This window comes from Cucurbita pepo, chromosome LG12, assembly GCF_002806865.2.
Source record: "Cucurbita pepo subsp. pepo cultivar mu-cu-16 chromosome LG12, ASM280686v2, whole genome shotgun sequence".
Lineage (NCBI taxonomy): Eukaryota > Viridiplantae > Streptophyta > Magnoliopsida > Cucurbitales > Cucurbitaceae > Cucurbita > Cucurbita pepo.
The window spans coordinates 813410-837382 of record NC_036649.1 but is presented as its reverse complement, the minus strand read 5'-3'; the positions used below and the strand labels follow the sequence as shown (position 1 = coordinate 837382).

General features: G+C 35.9%; 5 protein-coding genes and 1 long non-coding RNA gene across 7 annotated transcripts; 2 read left to right on the top strand and 4 right to left on the bottom strand.

Annotated features, from left to right (window-relative positions):
* The first annotated feature begins 5 nt into the window (after nt 1-5).
* LOC111806630 lies at nt 6-4137 on the top strand. Its single transcript, XR_002816847.1, has 2 exons — nt 6-181; nt 3965-4137. It is a non-coding gene; the product is annotated as an uncharacterized LOC111806630 (long non-coding RNA).
* Nucleotides 762-3760, bottom strand: LOC111806629 (putative protein phosphatase 2C-like protein 44). The gene is made up of 5 exons (XM_023692007.1): nt 3535-3760; nt 3051-3341; nt 2122-2377; nt 1725-1822; nt 762-1055 (listed from the first exon to the last, which is right to left on the bottom strand). The coding sequence occupies exons 1-5, from the start codon at nt 3565-3567 to the stop codon at nt 918-920; spliced, it is 816 nt and encodes a 271-aa protein (XP_023547775.1). The 5' UTR covers nt 3568-3760; the 3' UTR covers nt 762-917.
* A 1217-nt stretch (nt 4138-5354) lies between the features above and the next one.
* Nucleotides 5355-6873, bottom strand: LOC111806521 (60S ribosomal protein L14-2-like). The gene is made up of 5 exons (XM_023691870.1): nt 6790-6873; nt 6583-6684; nt 5917-6046; nt 5722-5834; nt 5355-5637 (listed from the first exon to the last, which is right to left on the bottom strand). Exons 1-5 carry the CDS (start codon nt 6790-6792, stop codon nt 5584-5586), a joined length of 402 nt encoding a protein of 133 aa, XP_023547638.1. The 5' UTR covers nt 6793-6873; the 3' UTR covers nt 5355-5583.
* An 832-nt stretch (nt 6874-7705) lies between these two features.
* LOC111806518 (kinesin-like protein KIN-10A) lies at nt 7706-11922 on the bottom strand. Its single transcript, XM_023691866.1, has 6 exons — nt 10928-11922; nt 9942-10097; nt 9758-9865; nt 9568-9678; nt 8186-9415; nt 7706-8107 (listed from the first exon to the last, which is right to left on the bottom strand). The coding sequence occupies exons 1-6, from the start codon at nt 11582-11584 to the stop codon at nt 7880-7882; spliced, it is 2490 nt and encodes an 829-aa protein (XP_023547634.1). The 5' UTR covers nt 11585-11922; the 3' UTR covers nt 7706-7879.
* Nucleotides 11923-13254: 1332 nt separating this feature from the next.
* On the top strand, nt 13255-16227 carry LOC111806519 (peroxisomal membrane protein PMP22). Its single transcript, XM_023691867.1, has 7 exons — nt 13255-13673; nt 13746-13844; nt 13929-14030; nt 14121-14196; nt 14574-14644; nt 14763-14848; nt 16005-16227. Exons 1-7 carry the CDS (start codon nt 13602-13604, stop codon nt 16054-16056), a joined length of 558 nt encoding a protein of 185 aa, XP_023547635.1. The 5' UTR covers nt 13255-13601; the 3' UTR covers nt 16057-16227.
* A 1461-nt stretch (nt 16228-17688) lies between these two features.
* Nucleotides 17689-19795, bottom strand: LOC111806520. 2 transcript variants are annotated; one of them, XM_023691868.1, is made up of 3 exons: nt 18584-19795; nt 18403-18489; nt 17689-18115 (listed from the first exon to the last, which is right to left on the bottom strand). In XM_023691868.1, exon 1 carries the CDS (start codon nt 19243-19245, stop codon nt 18850-18852), a length of 396 nt encoding a protein of 131 aa, XP_023547636.1. In that variant the 5' UTR covers nt 19246-19795; the 3' UTR covers nt 17689-18115; nt 18403-18489; nt 18584-18849. The 2 variants fall into 2 exon arrangements, with proteins under 2 accessions (XP_023547636.1, XP_023547637.1); XM_023691869.1 differs by having other exon boundaries at nt 17689-17974.
* Nucleotides 19796-23973: the final 4178 nt, after the last annotated feature.

Below are 23973 nucleotides of genomic sequence, written 5' to 3'. Positions count from 1 at the left end.
AAAAACAAAAAAAAAAAAAAAAAAAAAAAAACTGGATCGCACACTACTCAAGGAATGGAAGAACACAATGTTTCCTTTATTGTCTAAATGATTGTAGGAGAATAGAGACTGGAGGCGATGTCATTCTCGAATGTGCTCGTTCAAACACCGAGCCGAGGGACGGGCATCAAGTCTGAAATAGGTACTTCTGTCATGAATATGATAATCAATCATCAATTCATCATCATAGTTACTAGCTGTTACTAATCCTCCACTTGTTAGAGTGGATTATCCTCACTGCTGCCCTAAGATATATCCTCTTAGAGTGGATTCCATACATGAGAATATCCGTTCTAAAGTAGATTTTATAGAATAGCTCTAAAGTAGATTTTATAGAATAGCTCTATGTTTAACGGGTACCTTTGCATGTATTTCTTTGATAACCAAATATCTTGATCGAGAATATATATTTTAACCAATTGAATTGCATTTTATTCTTTTATTTCATGCATATATACATCATTTCATGCTATAAGTGATTATTTATAAATATTTTGTTTAGATTGACTAACTTAGATTATGGGTGAGATTATGTTATAAACATACCCAACTAGTGAGATTGCCTTTCCTAAGGATAGTTGACTCTGACCGATAAGGTTGACTTTTGAAACAGATGGAAGAGAAAGTAGATAATTATAAATTATATGATACAGCCTTTCTTGACTTATTGAACAAGCCTTAACTTTTAACAATAAATTTAGAAACAGGATTAAAAGAATATATATGTGAAGAAAAATTTAAGGAATAAGATGTCCAAAATTTATTACAGGAAAAACCAAATGGTATGGCTCATATTTACAGCATAGCAATTATGACCCAAAGTGTAAACAGATTAGGTAGAGAATAGATAAGAAGAGAAAGAAAAGGAAAGACTAAATTTAGTCGAAACGAATGACCAAACAAGAAATGTTAGTTTTGCTCATTCTGGTGAAGGCCTCCTTCGCCAAACACTCTGCTGCTTCTTGTGGGTCTTCTATGTGTCTTATCAGATTCACAGCCTCCTGGTTCTTCATTACCTGAATTTCCTTTTCAAATATTAATCACAGATATCATTCTTTTAAAAAAGTTATATACACTCGGACATGCAAGACCGAGCCTAGCTTCCTCTCTTGCATACCACTACCTCTTGAATGTCCACTACAATAAGTTATGGCCAAACGAAGAAATTTCTAACAAAAGGATCGGCCTGACTGATCACCGAACATAAAAAGCAGAGACCGAAAGGAATATCCAAGTGACCTATGCATTGAAATGTCTCCGACCAAAAAAATCCAACAAAATCTTATCGAAGTCTAAAAAAGAAAAGAAAAGAAAAAAAAAAAAAGCTTTCAAACTTTCCACTTATGATGGATGTGAAATCTTAAACCTTATCTTTGAAAAAGGAAGAAGCTTATGTTAGTGGTCGTTCCATTACAAAAGTTATGAAAAGAAATTAGATTAAACTCTCAAACGAGATAGAAAACGATATAGATTCATTTGGTTTGAAATTTTAAATTCTCTTTAAAAACCATAGTTGAAGCAAGCTCTTTGACAATGAACATAAAATGCAGTAAACTTGAAGATATGTATATATTATATATGCACTCATAAAAGCAATGTTGTTAAGATATGATGTTGCTTTCAATCCATTTGACCAAGATCTGTTCATGCGGAAGATGTAAATGTTCTTGGAGTTCATATCTTACCTCCCATATGCCATTGCTTCCCAATATCACAAATTCCGTTTCCGAGTTGATTCTTTTAGCTGCAACCACAAGTTCGGAGCTTCTCCGAGGCTTCATTCCTAAGAAGAAACTCCCTCGAATTAAAAGCTATACAATAGATGATATTATTCACTTTATACTATAAGAGTGCACTTTTCAACTTCCTCTAAAACGCTTCATGTTAACCAACAAGATATCGTCCCCGCCTGGGTTATCTTCGGGATTTGGTGGCATCTAAGTTCATGTCATTCACATGTTACTTCATCACAAAAGTTTCATTTTAGAGGCTCTTAACGGGATTTTTTGGTTGTTTTCTTACATAAGGACATTCGAGCTTGAAAAAACACTATGAGTCGAGTGAGTAGAGAAAGAAGATTACCGAGCATTAATCTACGATGCCAGCGTTGCTTAGTTGGATCTTGATCACAGCTTATTTGACGAGCCAGACCGTTTTCACATACAATGGCTCTATAGTTCCCCATGGTAGCAATCACCAATCTATCTCCATCCACGACCAATGCTGAAGATGATCCCATATTCCATGCCTCCTTCCCTTCCTTTGCTTCTTTCACCTTACTTCTTACACTCACATGTGCTTTCTTCATTGCTTCTCTTCCCTTCCCCTTTACTTGAGACTGCAAATTATACCATATGAAGAATAACGATTTTAAGTACAATATAACCTATAACTTACGAGATAATCAAAGTATTCGAAGAACTTGAGAATCTCGAGTACGTTAACTTAGGATGAAAACCATCTAAACAACTCTCCACCTTCATATTCCCTAATCACATTCCTATAGGTAACAGCTCAAGTCCACTGATAGATAATGTCCGCTTTGGTCTGTTACGTATTATCGTCAGTCTTGCAATTTTAAAATGCGTATGCTAGAGAGAGGATCTAGCCCTACTCAGATTAGTGCCTCGCACCATCTAATGACTGTATCTGATACTATTCGTAACAGTCCAAGCATACAACTAACATATATTATCCGCTTTGACCCATTACATATTGTCGTTAGCCTCAAGATTTTAAGACGAGACGCGTGTGCTAGGCAGAGGTTCACACCCTTATAAGAAATGTTTCGTTCCAAGACGTAGGATCTCACAATATCACCCATTAACAAAATTGGTAATTATAGATTTGAAAACTTTGTTTGATGAAGAAAAGTCTTCAAAGTGTTCATCTACTAGTTACCATTTATGATGCAATATGAACAAAAAAAACAACCCTTAAAGGGTAATTTATTCTGCAAGAGATTGAAGATTAAAAGGGTTAAAAGAATGGAGAGAATGTTGAGATTTGACCTGTTTGAAGTTCTTATCAAAGAAATGGGTTTGCATGAACTTGATGACTTTGTCGCCAATTTGAGTATCAAAAACCCCAAAAAAACATAACTCAATCCCATCCATCTGCTCTCTCTGCACCACAACGGAGTCGTGCTCCGATTCCTCTTCCCAATTCCTCGAATACGACAGATCGGCCACCATATGATACCCATGGTTCACCGGCGCTATCCACGTCCGATTACACACCGCCGCCGCCGGCCGTCTTTTACTCCTCCTATTCCTCGTCAGAAACCTTCCCAATCTAAGCGCCTACAAAAAGGTACACCATCTTCAAGATTTTGAGATTCCCATTTTACAATCCGCCATTAATACACCTCGATGAAAGAAAGGGACGAAAACAGAGAAGAAATGGACGAGAATGCAATGAAACAGTAGTTTAAGAAAATCCCATCAATCAGATTCTTGAAAACTTAGGGAAATGAGATGATAAAGATGGGTTTACCTTGAGTTTGAGACGAAGATTTTCAAGACCCATTTTCAGAAATCTAAAGAAATGAGACCCCTCGATGAACAGGAGAAAAATCCAGTGAAAATTTTCACATGGGTGTGTGGAGTTTCCCTTGTTTTCAAGGGAAAACGAGAGATTTTTCCTGGATTTATGAGTGAAGGGGTTTGGGTTTTCTTGGGGGAAAGTTCTATGTTTTCTTTTGTAAATAGTGGGGAGTGATTGAAGTGGTGAAGGAGTTGAATTGAAAAAAGGGGGAATTTGTAGAAGGAGAAAGAGAAAAGTGATTATAATTAGACTCCATTTTTGGGTTGAATGAATTGGCAAGATAATTATTAATTTGAATTTGAATTGTCAATTAAATAAAAAAAGCAAAAATTTAGTGTGAAGTAACAGTCTGTTTCGGCTTTTTTTGGTATATTTTCAGTTCAGACTGGCAAGACTCGACGATTTCTCATGAAGAAGAAGATGGGAATGCAAAGCAAACAGATGGGTTTTTTCCTAAAAATTTGGTCCTTCAAACTACAATCCTCTTTGTTTCAATGCTTGCGTTTCTTCAATCATAATAGATGTAATTGTTTGCTTTCAGTTTCATTTTAATATCAATTTAATCCATATCTTTTCATATACTTTCACAATAATAGACTTCGATCTCTATATTTTTAAAATTCTCTATATTTTTAAAATATAAGAACGTATCAATAAGCTAGACTCATGCTTCGAGTTGTTTCATGCCATAAATAAACACTCAAGAAATCCGCCGGACAAGCAAATTCACATCTCTTACAACCAACACAGTCTTCTGTTCTTGGAGCCGAAGCTATTTGCTTAGCTTTACATCCACCCCAAGGTATCATTTCTAGTACATCTGTGGGGCAAGCTTGGACACATTGAGTACACCCTATACATGTATCATAAATCTTTACGACAAAATTTTGATAGAAATGGTCAAAAGCTTGGACCCAAATAAACATTTTGACATTATAAAGAATAAATTAAGTCGAAATGTAAAAAATTAGATTTTGAAATGTTTGAAAATTACATTTAGATTACTATTCATAACTATTTAAAACACGTTTTCAAATCTCTCACACCAAAAAATAAATAAATAAATAAAATAGAATAATTGAATATCATGACACAATCTTGTGATTATCATTAAGATTGAAAGTGGGGCTAAGAGCAATAAGCCGAAATCCAACATTTATTTCAAAAGTGAGAAATTTTTAAGTCGTTTTTTCTAGGTTCGGTTGTTAGAAGAAATAAGAGAGAATTAAAGCTCGGTTTGGTTTGATAGAAGAAATAAGAGAGAGAATTAAAGCTCAACATCAATCCAAACACAACTTAATGGATAAAGATACCAATAACCATACCAAAAATCGAATCTCCAATGAAATTAGAAGGCTACTTTAAAGTTAGTAGTAAAGGACTCAAAGGCAAACCAACAAACCAACTAAAACGTTTCATAGTTCAGTTAGAAAGGATAAAACATCCATAACTAATGGTTTGTTTGAATGTTCTTATGCAGTTCAAAATGAAAAAAAAAAAAAGAAAAAACCCAATTCAAACCAACCTAAGATGGTGATCAACGCTTCAAACTCAACAATAAGGTGCATTCTGGTAGTAATCTCTAGAGACCCTACACTAATTATGAATAAGGATATACATTTGGATACAAGATTAAGAAAATTTTCTTTCCATGTTCAGCATATAAATTCAGTGAATACACTAAAAAAGCTACTTAATCAACTACCATGAAGAATAATGGGCAAATCATAGAGACATTAACTCACAGTAAAGTGACTTTCTTAAAGAAATGAAAAACCAGAACTATCATTCAAGCCAATTTAAACAAGGACCTTATAAATAGAGGGTGATAAAGCTGTGACAATTGAAATCCAAATAAGAAATTGGCGTACTATAATTTAAATGTGAGAAGTTGAACACAGACTGCTACCAAAAGTTTGGAACAAAAAAACGAAGACCTACAGTAGTTTAAATGAAAGATGACAGCAAAATGAGAGAATCCGTTGAAAAAATGAACCTCTAAGCCTCGGCCTTCTTCAACTTGGAGAGCTCTTGTCTAACCAATCCAGCCCTCTGCATAAACCAAGACCCATAAGTTCAAATGTTATCAATTGTTCTTAAAAAAATGTGGTGCATCGTTAGGTAATCAGCACGAACCTTAATCTTCGCCAACATAAGCTTGAACCTGTCGAAGTCGTTGAGAGAGGCTCTTCTCTTCTTAACAATCAATTTCCTTCCCCAAGAGCTATCCTCCCATTTCTTTTGAACATCTGATTATTGGATAGAAAAATTATTAAGCACATACTAAAACAATATAAGTAGGAGATGAGATTGCAAGGAATTACTCCATACCCCCGGCTTTCATTGCTTCAATCAACTCCTTCTTCTTAGGGACCCTCTTAATATCAATTTTGATATCTGTCAGGGAAAGTCTCTTAAAATTCATTTGAGACCGCTCCATATCAGGGGCATCAACCAGAGCCTGTCCAAACATAAAATCAAACTAGTCATGCAGATGATTTAACAAAAGGCTCCATTAAGAAACTAGTCATGAAATTCACTCATTCCAAAAAGTTCCAAAATTACTAGAGAATAGAAAATTAATACTTCTGCAGATAAGCAACAAAAACCCAAGTTCTATGCATCAAAGAACTTCAATCCACCAATTGAGAATGCTGGAAATGAAAACCACCAACATCAACACTATACAAATGAAATAGTGTACAAATCCACCGGTTCTTAAGTTTCAAATACTCAATATCCAGTAGTCCAAGGATTACATTGTATGGCAAAAAAGAAAAAAACATCATGAAGACTGAAACACAACTAGTTCAATATCCAGCAGTTACATCACCAAGTCCTATAATACGAATTTCCACAGAAGCTACGAACGCTACTGTTATTCCATATAGCTATTAAAAGAATAACATTACGGCCTTTTCCTGTTGAGTTGCTAAAAGACAATCAGAATAACATCTACAAAAAAAAATGGAATAAAACGATATTACGAGTGCCTACCCGATTCTGGTCAATGACATCAACGATTACAACAAGCTTTCCGTAATCTTCACCGTAGTTGACGAGGGCAACCCTCCCGATCTCGACGTACCTCTTGAACGGCTAAACAAACAAAACCAAAGACCAAAATGAACAGGTTGAAACAATGGAAAACAAAGCAGAGTTAAAGAGAAAGGAGCAGTAAATGAATTACAGAGAGAATCTCACCATTCTTGCGGCTTGTGGGAGGTTTACAACTGTGGAGAGCAGCGGCGCCGATGGAGGAAGGAAGGAGAAGCTGCTGTCCTACTGCATTTTATAATAACTTTTCTCTAGGGCTCTCAAATTAATTGGATACTCATCAAATTGGGCCTTCGAAGGAAGTTTAGACCCAAATGAAGGCTTTCTTTTGGGCCTCTTCCGGCCCACGTTCATTTTATTTTCTTGTTTCTTTTTTAAATTTTAAATAAATTTATTTTTAATTAAGTTTTCAACCTAATTAACTTCTATTAAATAATAAATTCAACCAAAATTAATTATAAAATATCAATTTTTTTTTTTTTTTTTTTTTTTTTGACAAACGAACAAATATTTATAAAAAAATGTTACGTTCCTATCTCCAACAAATGTTAGTTGGGATCTCACATTTCACATTCCACCTTTCTCGAGATGACGCTGACACATCATACGTGTCTATGTCTGGTACTACTTGTAACAAACTAATTCTACCACTGGAAAATATTGTCTACTTTGGCTCGATGGGGGCCAACGTTTCATCGACACGCCACCTAGTGTCTAGGTCTGATACCATTTATAGCACCTCAAGTCCACCACTAGCAAATATTGTTCACTTTGACTTATAGGGGGCAGTGTCCTCGTTGACACATCACCCTGCATCTAGGTCTAATACCATTTGTAATAGCTCAAGTCCATCACTAGCAAACATAAATTCAAATGGATTTGGTTCGACTCGAGAAAATTTCACGGTTGCTATAAAATCAACAAAATCTTCCATACCCAAGTAGCACTAGCTGGATTGGATTAATCGAGTTATTTAGATTAGTGGGTTCTTGCTCGATATGTGAAATAAAGATCCCAACATAATTTTTTTTGTTCTTAGAAGAACAATAATGGGAAGGAAGACTAAGTTCCATATATAACAAAGTATAAGATATAATTGAATACATTGAGGATTTCATGAATCTATTAACAACTTTTGAGGGTTCAGTCCAACACAAGAGTATATTCATCTCTATATACTCAAAACCACAACAAAATATGTAAAAGTCCTAACATAAATCCCCCATTTCCTTTCCCCTCAGTGTCTTCTTACAGTGATGAACGGCGTAACGCAGAGCCTCGGCGGCGATAGGCCATCACGTTGCTGTGATACGACGCTCGGCGTGACGGGTAGCTGGTTCTCCTTTGAGCACAATGGAATTGGACTCAATGGTACAACACCAGGGCTGTTTACTCCTCCCTTTACTTGTAGCTTTACAGCCTGCATTGTCTCCTCATTTTCTGTCAACAATGCTCCATTCTTGTTCTGCAATGTAAACAAAAACGAGTCGAAATGATTGTTCTTACGTTACGAAACTAAATTTTCGAAACCGATAAATATTACCGTCAGGTCTGAAAGAATTTGAGTGTAATGATCTGATGCAGGCTTCAATGGAGATGATAGGTGCTGGTTTTCAGCATCATCTGATCTCTTCTTCTCAGGCATTGAGCCAACTTGTTGAGAAAGCTCTCTATGATTTCCACAAAGAGTAAATATATTTTGAATTCTCAATTTTCTCGAGAACGCCGTGTCCTTCGAGTGTTCGTTATCGTTCATCAATCCGATACCGATCTCTGATCTCTCCTTGGGAAGGTTATCTTTGTTCATACCATTTGGTGTCAGTTCGTTGTGTCCTTCAACTGTACACACTACTCTCTTTTCTTCTATAACTTCCTTCTCCTCTTCCTCTTCTACCTCTTCTTCCTCGAACACGGTACTCAGGCATACTCTATCCCGATCCCCAAATCGCGATGAAAACACATCGTGATCAACTATCTCGTTCACTTTGTCTAGTAGGCTTTGGATACCATTGTTCGTTGTTGTTGGTTGATAATCCACACCGCCGATGAGTCTTACTTCGCGAGTCGGTTCTTGATCATCCATGTCAAGGTCCATGGACTTCACCATACTTGCATCAGCACTAGCATAAACTCCTAAGAGCCTTTTAGCAAGCTTACAGCCATCCATGTCCCTTGATTTGTGTACGTCGACGCTCGTGGCATCCCTCAAATTCAATAGCTCGGTTTCGATCTCTTCTAAACGTCGTCTTAACATTTCAACTTCTTGTTGCTGCTGCATTATTGTTTCTTCCATCCTTCTCCTTTCCACTTCAACAAACTCATTGGCCATTCTCTGGCACTCCTCCAGCTTCCTCTCTAACTCAAGTTTCAGAAGTTGAGTTCTTTCATTCACCTTCGAATTGATCTCGTCCTCACTCACGAGGCCAGAGCCTCTCGACCCCGCTAGCTCGAGCTTAGCTCTCAATTCGGATACCTCTTCCTCTTTCTTCATGAGCTCTCTATGCGCCTCATTTCTCTCTTTCTCTCTGAGTTTGTTCTCCTTCTGTAACTTGAAAATGAAATCATCCATGGCTGCAATTCTGGACCCCAGAATAACAGCAGAAGCCGAATCGTCCGCACCGCCTTTATCCTTCGTCGGCGTGTGAGGACCACGGACAATGCATTTGGCTTTCGCGCCATATTCGAGCGTAGAGATTGTCTTGTGTAGTTCCTTTGGATCAGGGCTGGCACACAGAATCATCAGAATTTTGGATTTATCATCCTCAAAAGAATCCTAAACAGAAGAATTGGATCAAACCAAATCAATCTTTCAGTCACAATCTGAGCAAAACTCAAAAGAAACAGAGAATCACCATTATAAACACAATCTGAGCAAGAACACAGAATTCTAAGCCTAAGAAATTTCACCGAGGGGAGGAAAGTTACCTGCAGAAGCATAGTCAATTTACTGTCTCTAAAAGGCACATGAGAATCACCATTGGCAATTGATTCAACCACTCTTTTCAGTGCAATGTTACCTTGATTAATCTTTGCTGTCTGTGATTGAAAGAAAATATTTAGTTCTTAAAGAGCACAGGGGGAGGGGGGGATGGACTGTTCTTGAAACAATTTTCACCTGCATTTTTGCCTCAAATCCAACTTGCCCAGCTTGCTCTATATTTTCAGAACCAGCCATATCGACGAGCATTAGCCGCCCGCCGACCATCGGCACGTCGAGGATTACCTATGAAAAATCCAGAGCATAATAAGCATTACAAAACTTCATGAACTAGATAAAGAAGACAGTTCTTCAAACATACCATGCAATGGCTCCTTGAACTTCTTTCATTACAGAGTGTACTTTTAACAATCCTTCTTTTCTCCACTTTCTGAATCTCTTTGGAGATCTTTCCTGCCTCATTCCCAGATAGATATGTAGCATTCTTAGCCTTCTTCCCCATTACTTCAAGCTTCACCTGCAACAACAAAATGATCTCAAACTTTCAGTCCCTTGAGATCACAGTCCAAGCAAACAAAACAGATCACATTTTCTCAGCTACATGAAATTATTTTTCATGAACAACTTGTCGAGGATTGTTGGGAGGGAGTCACACGCTAATTTAGGAAATGATCATGGGTTTATAAGTAAAGAATACATCTCCATCAGTATGAAGTCTTTTGGATAAGCCCAAAGCAAAGACACGAGAGCTTACACTCAAAGTGGACAATATCATACTATTGTTGAGAGTATGCCCTTAATTTAGCCATGTCAACAGAATTTTTAAGTGTTGAATAAAAAAATTGCTAGCCTCGAAGGTGTAGTCAAAAGGGACTCATGTGTCGAACAAAGGGTGTAGTTTGTTCGAGGGTGCCAGAGAAAGGAGTCGATCCTTGATTTAGGGGAGGCTGTTCGAGGGCTACATAGAACTCAGGGTAGGTAGGCTCTATGGTGTACTTTGATGGAGAGGAGGATTGTTGAGGATGGTTGGGAGGGAGTCACATATTGACTAATTTAAGGAAATGATCATGAGGTTATAAGTAATACATCTCCATTGTTATGAGGTCTCTTGGAAAAGCTCAAAGCAAAGACATGCGAGCTGATGCTCAAAGTGGACAATTTCGTACCATTGTGGAGACCGGAGAGTCGTTGTTCCTATAACTTAATAGCTCAAACAGGATGGACCACTTTCAGCATTTCCCAAAACTATTGCACTAAACTTTGACATAGAAGTACAGAGACCAAGAAGCCCAAAATGTTATTTTAACCTAATTCAAGAAACAAGTGTAGGGAGTCAAGTGATATTACCTTAGAGGCACTGCCCTTCGGCCAGCCAAGCCCTAGCCCTCCGCCAGAATTACTCGATAGAAGATCATATATTTCTTCATTATAAATCTCCAGCACCGTAACTTGTACAAACATCCCAACGTTCAACCGTTCGCCGCCACCTGCGCCGGCAGCGGTGTCAGCTTCACCTTCTCCATCGCCTAAAATGTCCTTCAGCGATCGATACACTATCCCCGGCTGCTTCGCACAGCCAAACATCGTATGGCTCTTGCCGGCACCGGTAGGTCCGTACATCATAATCGTACATTTCTCACCCAACTTAACGCCATGAATCCTCGCTTCAACGAACTTCTTGTAAAACGTGTCCAGATCTTCCTCTTCCGAGAGCGAAATTCCGTCGAGACTGAAATCCCGGTATCCGAAATCGGCCCGAACCCTAACGTTCTGTCCGTCGGGATTTATCTGAAGAATCGAAGCCGGTTTCTCTTTTCTGTCCGGATAGTCTCGGATCCGGCCGATTACTTCAACAGGATGCTCCGATTGAGAGTCTTTAATGGCGGAATTGGGGAAAGGGGATAAATGTGGCCTAGGGGGGTTGAAATTGAGGCGTTTTGCTTGAGGAGTTCTCAATTGGCTCATGTGACCTTGATTTGATTTCGAAGACGGCGTTGGAGCCATTACAGTGATCCAGAAGAAAAAAGAAGTGCAGAAGAATTTACCTCGACAAGATTGATTTGCAGATCACTAGGGTTTTTGATCGAGGAACTTCAAGATTGGATTATGAAGAAAGCTAATTTAGGAAGGATGAGGAATTACAGAGAGCTATTGAAGAAGAAGAAGAAGAAGAAGAAGAAGAAGACCCGTTGAAATGAGGAAAAAAATGAGAAATGGAGTATGGCTTTGAAGTTCAAACAAAATATAGCCGTTACGACTTCCCAACGTCCAATTTTTTAATTATTTTTCTTCCATATTTTTCCTTTTCGCGTTTTCCGATCAATTTTATATTTAATTGAATATATAAAAATAAAATTAGAGAAAATATCCATTAACTTGTTTTTTTAAGTAAAATTAATACAAACTGAATTCATAATTTAAAATATTAAATTATTAAAGACATAAAAAAATTATATAATTTTATATATAACTTATTTGAAAATATACCTCCCTGTCTAAATATTCTCGAACATTCTTAAAAAAATTCGTGTAAAATAAGTACGGTTATTTAAAGATGTCAGACATCTATATTTTCAAATATCAACAATTTTATATAGCTGAAAAATACGACTATACATTCTTTTGATAGATATTTATTTAAATAATTTTAGAAAAATACATAAAATTTAGAAAGTATATTCGTACCCTTTTAATTTCATTAAATTTCACCCTAAACTTAGATAAATGTTACAATCATAAATGAAATGGTGTAGAAGCGAGACCATGTTGACCTTGACTCAACGACACAACCACCAAATGGCTCACTCTCCTTGTAAGTAATGGATCTCACGTAGAGGGAATGAAATATTTCTTATAAAGATGTGAAAAATTCTCCCTACCAACACATTTTAAACATGTGAGACTAAAGACAATACATAACCGGGCAGACAATTAGGTTTGAATTGTTACAGTAAAACTTTGTTCTCGATTTCGACTCAGAGTATTTAAATATGAAAACAAAAAACCCATAGACAATTCAATTTTCTTTTGCCTTTTTTTTTTTAATAATAAATGTCAAACCTTTATTCTTTTACTATTTTGCCCCTCCTTTTACTTTCATTTTTCCATTCTAGAAGAAAAAAACAAGCCTTTAAAACGTCCTTTTACATTTTTACTTTTCGGTCATAAATATATTAAATATATATCCAAAATTATTTACGCGGTTTGATTATTTAGTTATTGAAAATTAAATTTATAAACAACTATTTCCATTTATTGATATCTATTTTTAGAAATGTTTTTAAAATCCAAACAAATTTTTTAAATTAAAAATAGTAATTTTAAAAAAATGTGCTTTTAATTTTCAAATATTTACTGTCGTAAAAAACACTAAATAATTATCAAATTGGACAATAATTAATTAATAACAATAGTTTTTCAAAGTAAACAATATAATCAAATAAAAAAATTAAACTTAAAAGAAAAATACATCTATACCGTTAGTATCACATTTTTAACATTAAAAAATTTAGAAATAATCTATCAGTATGGATAGACTATTTTTGTCAACTTCTTTCCAATAAAGTTGGAATTTTTGAAATATTTAAGGTATTTTTAGAGAGTAAATACAAAATTAAAAGATTATTTTTATTGATTTAAGCGAAATTTTGTTAAAAGTTTTAATTGAGGACAAAAACAACATATATTTAAACCTAATAATTAAAAACAGCTCAAAATTGTTTTAAGTAAATAAAAAAAGGCCCAAATTTGGAAATTCATGTCAAGGCCAAGTAATTGTTTGGAAATTCATGCGAAATGATCGAGTGAGTACCTTCGATGGTAGGGTTCGAGACAGAGACGCGTCCAATCTCGGTCTACCGGCGTCGCAAACCAACCCCCTGCGATCAAAGTCAAACATTCGTTAATTCCAATACTTAAATTCCTCCAAAACCCCTATTCTATTCTCGATCATCACAACGATCTTCGCTTATTGTTTCCATTTTCATCCCAAGATCTTGGAGATCCCCAACTCAAGAGAACTATGTCTTCCATAGTTACCGATGCCTGGAAAGGCTATCTCCTTCAACTTCAGAAGAATCCTCTCAGAACGAAGGTCTGTTGTTTCATTCAGAATCTGATTCGGCTTCTTCGGGTTGTTCTAACTATGTTCTAGCTTTCTTTTTAGGCGATCACTGCTGGGGTTTTAGCTGGTTGCAGCGATACGGTGGCTCAGAAGATTTCTGGGATCAAAAAGCTTCAAATCAGACGATTACTTCTTGTGATGGTACAGTTCCTTTATTAATTCTGTGATTCTCTGTGGATAATGGCTGGTGAGGTGCTAAAAATGTGTTGTATTACTGCTCTGTAGCTCTATGGCTTTGCTTATGCTGGACCGTTTGGGCATTTTTTGCATAAGTTAATGGATAAAATTTTCAAGGGGAAGAAAGGAAACACAACTGTTGCAAAGAAGGTAGTATCTGTTTCTTCTTTAAATGTTTCTAAACCTGAATCCTTTCCTTATAATCTTAGCCGTTTTCTGTGGTTATATTGATGGCTGAAGGTGATATTGGAACAATTGACCAGCTCTCCTTGGAACAATTTGTTTTTCATGATATACTATGGTTTGGTAGTTGAAGGTAAGCAAATCTGCTGCAATTAGTCATGTTTTTTTATATCTTTTACCACGATCTTATGATATTGTCCACTTTGAATATAAGCTCTATAGGCTTTGCTTTCGGTTTCCCCAAAAGACCTCGTGCCAATAGAGATGTGTTCCTTATCCACCCATGATCATTGCTTCCTTAATTAGCCAATGTGATATTCCCTCCCAACAATCCTCGAGAATCTTTGCTATTTCAAACGATGGTGAAATATGGGTTACTTAGCTTTTCATGTTTTATCCAGAAGTATTCAACCCTCCATAGTGCTGTTGGTTCTAATCTCTATGGATGAACTATGTTCATAAAGGTCATGTTGGCTAAAAGGTTGACAAACTTAGAGCCTATAATTGCAGGAAGACCATGGAGTTTGGTGAAGGCTAAAGTTCGAAAGGATTATCCAACTATTCAGCTGACTGCTTGGCGGGTATGGAATTGAAACCTATTGTTGTTTTGTTTTGTTTTGATTTGGGTTTGTGTTGCTGTTAGAAATGAAGAAAGCTTAGTAAAATAGATAATAAGAATGAGATGCTTATGAATTGCAGTTCTGGCCTATAGTTGGTTGGGTGAATTACCAGTACATGCCTCTGCAGTTTCGAGTCATATTTCACAGCTTTGTTGCTTCATGCTGGTGAGACCCCTTCATTATTTTTCAACTATTCCTGCAACAAAAAAACAAATATATATTGTGAGATCCCACGTCGGTTGAAGAGGGGGAACGAAGCATTCCTTATAAGGGTGTAGAAACCTCTCCCTAGCACACACGATTTTAGACTGACGGCGATACGTAATGTGCTAAAGCAGACAATATCTGCCAGCAGTAGGCTTGGTTATAAATGGTATCAGAGTTAGACACTGGTCGGTGTGCCAACGAGGACGTTGGGCCTCCGAGGGTGGATTGTGAGATCCCACATCGGTTGGAAAAGGGAACGAAACATTCCTTATAAGGGTGTAGAAACCTCTCCCTAGTATATGCGTTTTAAAAACCGTGAGGCTGATAACAGTACGTAACAGGCCAAAGCAGACAATATCTGCTAGTGGTGGGCTTGGTTATAAATGGTATCAGAGCCAAACATCGGGCGGTGTGTCAACGAGGACGTTGGGCCCCCAAGGAGGGTGGATTGTGAGATCCCACATTGGTTGGAGAGGGGAACGAAACATTCCTTATAAGAGTGTAGAAACCTTTCTAGTATATGCGTTTTAAAAACCGTGGTAACGGGTCAAAGCGGACAATATCTACTAGCGGTGGGCTTGGGCTATTAACTATTTTACAAATCTATATAACTTACATCTAAAAGAGTCAAAAGAAATGAAAGAAACAATATTGTTTACACGTTAATCTGAGCATTAGAATTTGATGTTTGTACCATCTGGCTTGATAATGTTACTTATATTAGGCCATTTCACCATAAACTGGAAGATCAAGAAACTGCTGACATTACAAGAAACACCTCTAAATTTTGTTATTGTTTCATAAATGCTTCAAAATAGAGTATCGATTACCGTTCATGGTCACGATCACACCATTCCATATCTCAATTTCATCTAACATTCAAGTAGTTTTGAAAAGACCATGAACGTCACGACTCATGGGTGATGTTGCAACTTCTGAAAAAAATAGGAATACTTTTTAACGAAAGACGAAGGTCGTGGGGTATGCTTTGTAACTTAGCCTACAAGAATATAAAGCTACATATATATATATATATATATATTATCTGGAAAAGAATATTGTGATTTGATCTTGTACATATTCCCCTTAACACAATTGTGGTTTCTGGTTTCAGGGGAATCTTTCTGAATCTGAAAGCAAGATCAGTTGCGGTGAAGGCAGCATAAGTTGAATCATCATTTCTCTAATTTAAGCCTTAAAGTCTCTCTTTCTTTACTTTGGTATCTGTAGAACCCATTAGCTTTTGATATGAGCTGTGATTGCTCATCTTCTGTTTTGACTCGCACCATGAATAATACAAGGGTAGTTAAGGAATAAACTAAAGAAGCTTGTCTCTATTTTTTTTTCCTTTGCCCTTATTGGTTAGCATTAAAGTAAGAGGGTAAGAGGCAAAGCACTCAGAACGTCCCCAATGGTATGATATTCTCCACTTTAAGCATAAACTTTCGTAATTTTAGTTTTCCCAAAAGGTCTCTAGTATTCCTTACTTATAAACCTATGATCTTTCCCTCAATTAGTCAATAACCGAGGTGTGACCTCCTCTTTCAATAATCCTCAACAATCCTCCCCTTAAACAAAGTATACAATAGTCTTTCCTCCATTTGTTCGACACTTGGGTAGCCACATGTGGGACTCCTCTCTCAACAATCTTCCCCTTGAACAACATACACCATAGAGCTTTACCCGAGGTCTATGGAGCCCTCAAACAACCTCCCATCAATCGAGGCTTTACTCCTCTAGAACTCTCGAACAAATACTATTTGTTCGACACTTGAGTCACTTTTGACTATACCACAACTTCTTTGTTCGACACTTGAGGATTCTACATACATAGGCTAAGTTAAGGGTATGACTCTAATACCATATTAGGAATCACAAACCTCCACAATGGTACGATATTGTCCACTTTGAGCATAAGCTCTCACGACTTTGCTTTTGATTTTCACAAAAGGCCTCGTGTTTCTAATTTATAAACCCATGATCTTTCGCTTAACTAGCCAATATAAGAATTCCTCTTCCAACAATTCTCACCGATCCTTTTTTTTTTTTTTTTCTTTCTACTCTTCCAATAAAAAAGATGTTTTGCCCTTTCTAAAAAAACATACAATTAAACTTGGCAATATATCTTGTCAATCCATTACTTTTCACTTAATTTTTTAACACTATAATATTGAAACATTAAACATATTCGGTTTTTCTATATTAAAAAAAAAAAAAAAAACTTGATGTAAAGAATTTGAGTTTGATTTTAACCATATTATAGTTCAAAGGTTGAATATAAAGAATTTGGGATTTTCAAGGCCTGGATTTAGCAACCATTGGGTTAAACCAAAGTCCATGGGCTTCACGTTACCTTTAAATTTTATTTATATAAATTTAATTTCTTAACCTTTTAAAAATACTGTCATCTCCATCTCACATCCAACCCTTCCTTCCTCTTTTCTTCCTCGGCCAGATTCAATGTCCCTTCCGATAATCTCAAATGCTTATAACCGTCTGATGGACAGCGATAGAAACCGTCGTTTCAAACTGCCTGTGCTCAGTGGGGTACTTCCACGTGGCAATGATTATCGGAAACGTTGTAATGCGTTATATTATTATATTATATTTTGATTTTGGTTGATTTATCCAGATCTGAAGCATTTTGAGTTATGTGTCGCTGGCACTGTCTATATTTGTCGTTGCAATCCAGCACAAATCTTTTGGCCATCAAATTTGTTGAAGTTGAAGGAGAGGGAGAGGGCAGATGAAATGGTGGAGGAGAATCAGGTGAAGGGAAGAGAAGGAGAGAGGAAAAGTAAAGTATAAAAGAGTTTTCAAACACAACAGTTATTTAACTGTATCACACGCTTTCAAAATTCCCTTTTCTTTCGATGCAAGAAATTTGGAAAAGAGAAATTTGGAAAAGAAAAACTTAATAGGAGGAAAAAATAACCACATATTCAAAGTGGACAATATCATACCACCATTGTGGGGAGACGTGTTCGTCTGACATATTTGAAGTACACAAAACTTTTGAAGATTGAAAACTACCGTGATACTTCTTGTTGCGCCGTGGTAATGGAATCGAACCATAGAGCGTTTCTTGCAGATAGAATGTTACTAAAATTAAAGGCGGTTTCCTTCCAAGTGAAGCTGACGGCAGAAACAGAGAATACGCACGGATATCCAAAGCCATAAGCCATAACAAGTTCTTTGAACTTGATTATCCGATCATCCGACATTCTTCCTCGAAGAATGTTTCAAAAATTAATTGCAATTTTCTTCCGAAGAAAATAAAGCAATATATCGACGAAACGGAAAATTTTTGCAGTGAAAATCTAATGCCGTAACAAATTCTAAATTGGCACGACAGATGAACGAATTTTGACGGTCAAGGCTGCCGTGCCAACTAAACAAAAGAGGAACAATCGAACCAATCATTTACGACGCAAACGAGAAGAATCATTCATCGATCCACATATAACTAAAGAAATTCGTAAATGTGCAGAAAATTTCAATAGCGTACGTACCTCAATCATCATGGCTCCGATTTCTAAAGCAAATGCCGGTTCGACATTAGCGGTTTATGAAAGCTTATGCATGCATCCATTATAGATCTGTATTTCATAAATCGGAGCAATAAAAAATCTGAAACAGAAGAAAAAGAGGAACATATAATCATTTACATGGAAGGAGAAACTGTACGATTACAGCATTAGAACAAGCTGACTGATTCTCCGTTTCCGAACTCAGTCCTATACGTTGATCAGCAACAGATCTCGCTACACTCATATGAAATTCGAGAGAACAAAAGAGAATGAGAGAGAAAATTCCCGAGAGCTATTTTAGAGAGAGAGAGAGAGAGAGAGAGCACTCGTCTCTACTTCCATCCTTCCAACTGTTATGAGAAATGAGAAATTTCAACGCAAACTTAAAAAGTAAAATTTACATCCAATGAAAGGACACCACGCCGGACGTTACATTTTAATCCACCGAGCGAGCTGGGCCGGGTTAACAATCCCAGGCAAGTGGGCCCCATCCATTTTCAAGATGCTTGCCACCTCAGCATAGCTATGATTTTCTTTTCTGACGCTCGGAGCGGCAGCGGCGGCGGCTTCCGGCTTCGTCCTCTTACACTCAGATGGCTGTGAGCTAGTCATTCCAACGGCTTCACTTCGAGCCGGCTCATACTTCTCCCCAAACAAAGTGCCTTTACTGAGAAACTCGTGAGCAAGGTAGCCGGCTAGAAGCTGATTCGACGAGACTGAGTCGACTCCCGTAGCTTTTGGCTTCACAAACGGCTCAACCTCCTTTCGCTTCCTTGACGCCCTAGGAGGCAACATGGTGGTGATGGTGCGTGAGTGAACACTCATCCTCAACCTTAGATCATGCCACGTGGCACTACAAAGGGGTAAAATCGTAAAATCCTACTCCTAGAAAGGTTCACCCGTCAAATCACCCAGAGTTGGACGTTTCGGACGTAACAAATTTCAAATCGCAAATGATAAGAGGAAATGAAAAAAAAAAAAAAGAAAAATTAATAATAATAATAAAGAACTTGGAGCGGTTAAAGAAAGATGCAGACGGTGAATGTCAGTAACTCCAGCAACGAAAAAGGATCAAAGCGTAAACTCTCCGAAATTTTGAGAGAGAAAATGGTCTGTTTAAAAACCGAATCCGAAACGTCGATACGACGGAAATCGGATCGAGAGGCGGCGGTCCTTGCGACGGTGACCGATGAAAGTACGGCCAGATTTATCCACCGACGGCGTCCTGGAAACTCGCCTCCGTAGACGGCGGAGGAAGAGAGGAAAACTGAGGGTTCTAGGGTTGAGATTGATAGTTAGAGATTGAGGGAGCGAAAAAGGAAAAACGGAAAGAGAGAGAGAGAGAGGGGGGAGAAATTTGAGAATATATATGGGGAAGGGGAATGAGGCGAAATGGTGGTTCTTGAATATATTGGGTGGGAAGTTTAGAAAATAGCCTCATTGTTTAATAAAATTACTGGATTTGCCATTGGTTGTATGAAAGGACACAATTGCCCTTTTACGACGTCGTTTTGGGTCGAAATACGGTTTCCTAGACAACAGCCACGATGTGGTAACATTCTTACTTTTGTAGACACGTTCCTTGTTAGAAGGAAACAATCCGATAAAATATAAATGCTATTTTCAATTAAATTTTAAAAATCCTCAATATATACTTTTTTANATAAAAAAAAAAAAAAAAAAAACATTTATGACAAATTAAATGGTTATACATTTTGCAAATAATCATTTACAAATATCTTTACAAATTAAATGGTTAGAATAATGGTCTGATCATTTCTAACCGCTCAAGCCCACTGATAACAGACATTGTCTTTTATCAACGCACATGTTGGGGAGAGATTTCCACACCCTTATGTTTCATCACTCTCCACTCGTTGTGGGATCTCATAATCCACCCTCCTTCGTGGCCCAGTCTCCTTGCTGGCACTCATTCCCCTCTATAATCAATGTGAGTTCTCACGATCCACCTCCGTTTTGGGCCCAGCGTCCTCGCTGGTCACTCTTCACCCATTGTGGGATCTCACAATTCACCTCCTTTGTGACCCAACTGGCACTCATTCCCCTCTCTAATCGATGTGGGTTCTCACGATCCACCTTCTTTTTGGGCCCAGCGTTCTCGCTGGTACTCATTCCTCTCTTCAATCAATGTGGAATCTCACAATCCACCCCTATTCGGGACCCAGCGTCCTTGCTGGCACATCGTCCGGTGTTTGAGCTTATAAAGAATATTTCATTATCTTCTCCAACCAATGTGGGATCTCACAATGACCGAAAAAATAGTGAACCAACTTAATTAATAAAAATATAAAACGAAATCTCCCCTATATTAACATTTTGTCCTAAAGAAGGAAAAAAAAAAAAGAAGGGGAAGGAAAGAGGAAGGAACGAAGGTTTCATGACCATACCTAACACGCTAGCATTCATGATATTGTGATGTACCAAACAAATATTTTTTATTTATTATATTAGCATAAAAAATACTTAAATTAATTTTTTTTTAATCATAATAAAATACATTCCATTCTTTTAATACATTGATCTAGAAACGTTTGTTCGTATGTAAAAATATAAATATCAGTTCAAAGTATAATTTCTAAGAATTTAATGTCGAACTTATTATTATTATTATTATTATTATAAATAATAAATTAAGTTAAAATAAAATAGATAAACCATAGATTAACCCAAATGAAGATAATTAAATGAATTAAAGTGTGAAAAGTAAGATGAGAAAAATAAAGGCTAAATAAAGTATGGTGATATTGGGAAACTTTAATTAATAGAATACATTGAGGCACAGATAATTGTATAATAACTCATCCACTTTTGACCTAAAAAGTCTGCCATAACAAATTTTTAAAATATGCTCCATAAATGTCACCCATTCTCTAAACCATTCCCTCTCATCCCCTTGTCCAACTCCACATCGCGGTTTCGTACGTATGTACGTACGTACGTATGGGGGTTGGTAATGCCCCCAGTTGGATGTGGAAAAGTAATAAGCTAGTTCGTAATCGACTTGGGACATGGAACGGTCCAGATTGAGATGGTAACAAGGCCCTCGTTACGCCTGTTGAAACGTTGTCATCGTTGGTAGCACGCGCCTTTTGACGTGCTTTGACATATGCATGTTCCTAACGTCAGTTTGTGGGCTCTCCATTCGACCTGTCTTGAAAGACGGATCAAAGAAACTGACGTGTGGGGAAATTAACAAGCAAATAAACTCGTAAGGTGCATGGAAGCTTATGGGTGGAATCCCTCTATGGGTTGCACCACCGACCAACCTTGATCTTTTGAGAAAAGTTCGAGTGTGAGCATGTATGTTGAAGAAAATGTCCTTTTTTAGTTGAATATATCAAAAAAATTAAACCATTAGACTATGTTATACCCCTTAGCTATGACTCGATTGAAAAACATCCCAAACTATGTATATTTACGTGTGTAACAATTATTTTAAGGCTTCTTTCACTCTATAATTATTTTAAAAAATTATATATTTTTAATATACTTTTAGAAATTACATTAAAATTAAACGATTCCACGTGAAAGAGCACGAGATCGACTTGACACTCCAGTAAGTCGATTTATGACTTATCATTCATGGACGTTGATAAAAGCCTTGTATCGAGCTCAAACTCGTGTCTTTGGTGAGACATTGATCTCGATGTGCATCCATTAGAAAAAGTAGAAGGTTCCCTTTAAAATGCTCCCGAACCCGATATAGATGTACATCGGAAAGAGATCGAGCACCAACGCCGAAGAATCCATGTTAATGGAAGTAAGTATAATTAAGGGCTTGCATAATTGTTAACATTATTAAGGTAAAATGGTGGTTGGGCAATCAACATCGTTACTACAATTGTCAAGGTCCCCATCTTATCATCTTCTATGCTCGGCTCCGAACCTCCGTGCCCCACGTGTTTTTTTTTTTTTTTTTTTTTTTTTTTTTTTTTAAGAATAATTATTTTCATTCTAATATTAAAAATTTAATTTTCTGAATTTTTTTAAAAAATAATTTATTAATTTAACCTTATATTCACGTGGTTTTGAGAAAATTAAGGTATTTCAGAAAAACGACAGAATATATGGGCTTTAGATGATCCAAATTTTTCTGGTCGAAGCTGATGGGCCGGCCCACACAAACTGATCCACAACCGAATATAGCCCATCTATGACATTATGATTTTTTTATTATTATTATTATGATTTTTTGTAATTATAAAAATAGGAATGAAATTTAGAAAACTCAAATTCGTAAAAAAAATTGAATTTTTTATTTTAAAAAAATACCCTTAAATTTTAAATGGTTTAAAAAAATAGTGCGGGTTAGTATTTTATTTCAAAAATATCCTTTTAATTTTCAAAATAATTTAAAAAATACCCTACAACTTTTAAAATATTTAAAAAATTACTTTAAGTTTTCAAAAATTTCGTGAGTACCACGTTTAAAAAATACTCACGAACTTTCTAAGAGAATATTAAAAAAATTTGGAGATATTTTATGAGGTATCGATAAATAATTTTCGTTCGTATATTGACGATAAGATTTTTTTTCTTATAAAGAAAAATTGTTTTAATTCTACATTTTATTTTTTTTTAAAGAAAATTTAGGAATATTTTTATTAGTTAGTCTTATAATTTAAAATTAAATCTAGATATATTAATAATATTTCAATTTAAAAATGGTGACAAATTTCTAATTTAATTACATCTAAAATTTCGGTCACTTAAAAGTCCATTAATTTCAAAAAAATTGGAAAAATAGCCCTAATTTTCTCATATTTGGAAAAATAGCACCAAAGGACATGTTATTTCCCTCTCACAAAATTGTCGGTTGGTTCTCCCATGTGCTAATTTTGCTTAAATTAGTTAATGTTTTTAATGCTTCATTAATTTCCATAGCTAACTTTTCTTATCGACTATTAATAATTTTGGAATATTAAATTATAATATAAAAAAGGTTATTAATAATTTTTATACCCTAAATAATATTTAATAAATTAAAAATAGAGTTATAATAGAAAAATCCAAAAATGATATATATATATATATATATATATATATATTAAATCTTATAAAAAAGCTATTTATTGAATTGATTTTGAACACTTTTTGTATGGATATTATAAAATAAATTATCTTGTTTATATATTTTATAAAGAAAAAAAATAATAGTCTATTATTACATNTTTTTTTTTTTTTTTTTTTTTTTTTTTTTTTTTTTTTTTTTTTTTTTTTTTAATATACTTTTGAAATCTTGATCAAATATGTATATAATTAAATGTCTTCCATTATTTTAAATTTTATTGATATTTTTAAATTGTGTTGAAAATTAGATTGTCAAATTAATAAATTAATTGATTTATTAGATATATGTTTGAATTCCTTTCAAAATTTTAGTTTATCGGGAACGTCAGGACCATTTGGATTTTGAATCTTGATCCAAATCTTAGATGTGGGTCACTACAAGTAGGTTACGTGAGCATGTCGTAGGACATGTCAAGACATGGGTCGTTACAAGAAGTAGGTTACGTGACCATGTTGTAGAGA

What these genes read in the sequence shown, in the direction of transcription:
- LOC111806629 (XM_023692007.1), bottom strand. Translation starts at nt 3,567, where the DNA reads ATGGGTCTTGAAAATCTTCGTCTCAAACTCAAG. An exon ending in TTGATAAGAACTTCAAACAG is followed by an intron (nt 2,378 to 3,050) that starts GTCAAATCTCAA and finishes TATAATTTGCAG; the next exon opens with TCTCAAGTAAAGGGGAAGGG. An exon ending in GAAGCAATGGCATATGGGAG is followed by an intron (nt 1,056 to 1,724) that starts GTAAGATATGAA and finishes AAGGAAATTCAG; the next exon opens with GTAATGAAGAACCAGGAGGC.
- LOC111806521 (XM_023691870.1), bottom strand. An exon ending in ATGTCATTGACCAGAATCGG is followed by an intron (nt 6,047 to 6,582) that starts GTAGGCACTCGT and finishes ATGTTTGGACAG; the next exon opens with GCTCTGGTTGATGCCCCTGA. An exon ending in TTATGTTGGCGAAGATTAAG is followed by an intron (nt 5,638 to 5,721) that starts GTTCGTGCTGAT and finishes TGGTTTATGCAG; the next exon opens with AGGGCTGGATTGGTTAGACA.
- LOC111806518 (XM_023691866.1), bottom strand. Translation starts at nt 11,584, where the DNA reads ATGGCTCCAACGCCGTCTTCGAAATCAAATCAAGGTCACATGAGCCAA. An exon ending in GTTCAAGGAGCCATTGCATG is followed by an intron (nt 9,866 to 9,941) that starts GTATGTTTGAAG and finishes GATTTTTCATAG; the next exon opens with GTAATCCTCGACGTGCCGAT. An exon ending in AAATTCTTTCAGACCTGACG is followed by an intron (nt 8,108 to 8,185) that starts GTAATATTTATC and finishes TTTACATTGCAG; the next exon opens with AACAAGAATGGAGCATTGTT.
- LOC111806519 (XM_023691867.1), top strand. Translation starts at nt 13,602, where the DNA reads ATGTCTTCCATAGTTACCGATGCCTGGAAAGGCTATCTCCTTCAACTT. An exon ending in GACGATTACTTCTTGTGATG is followed by an intron (nt 13,845 to 13,928) that starts GTACAGTTCCTT and finishes ACTGCTCTGTAG; the next exon opens with CTCTATGGCTTTGCTTATGC. An exon ending in ACACAACTGTTGCAAAGAAG is followed by an intron (nt 14,031 to 14,120) that starts GTAGTATCTGTT and finishes TGATGGCTGAAG; the next exon opens with GTGATATTGGAACAATTGAC.
- LOC111806520 (XM_023691868.1), bottom strand. Translation starts at nt 19,245, where the DNA reads ATGAGTGTTCACTCACGCACCATCACCACCATGTTGCCTCCTAGGGCG.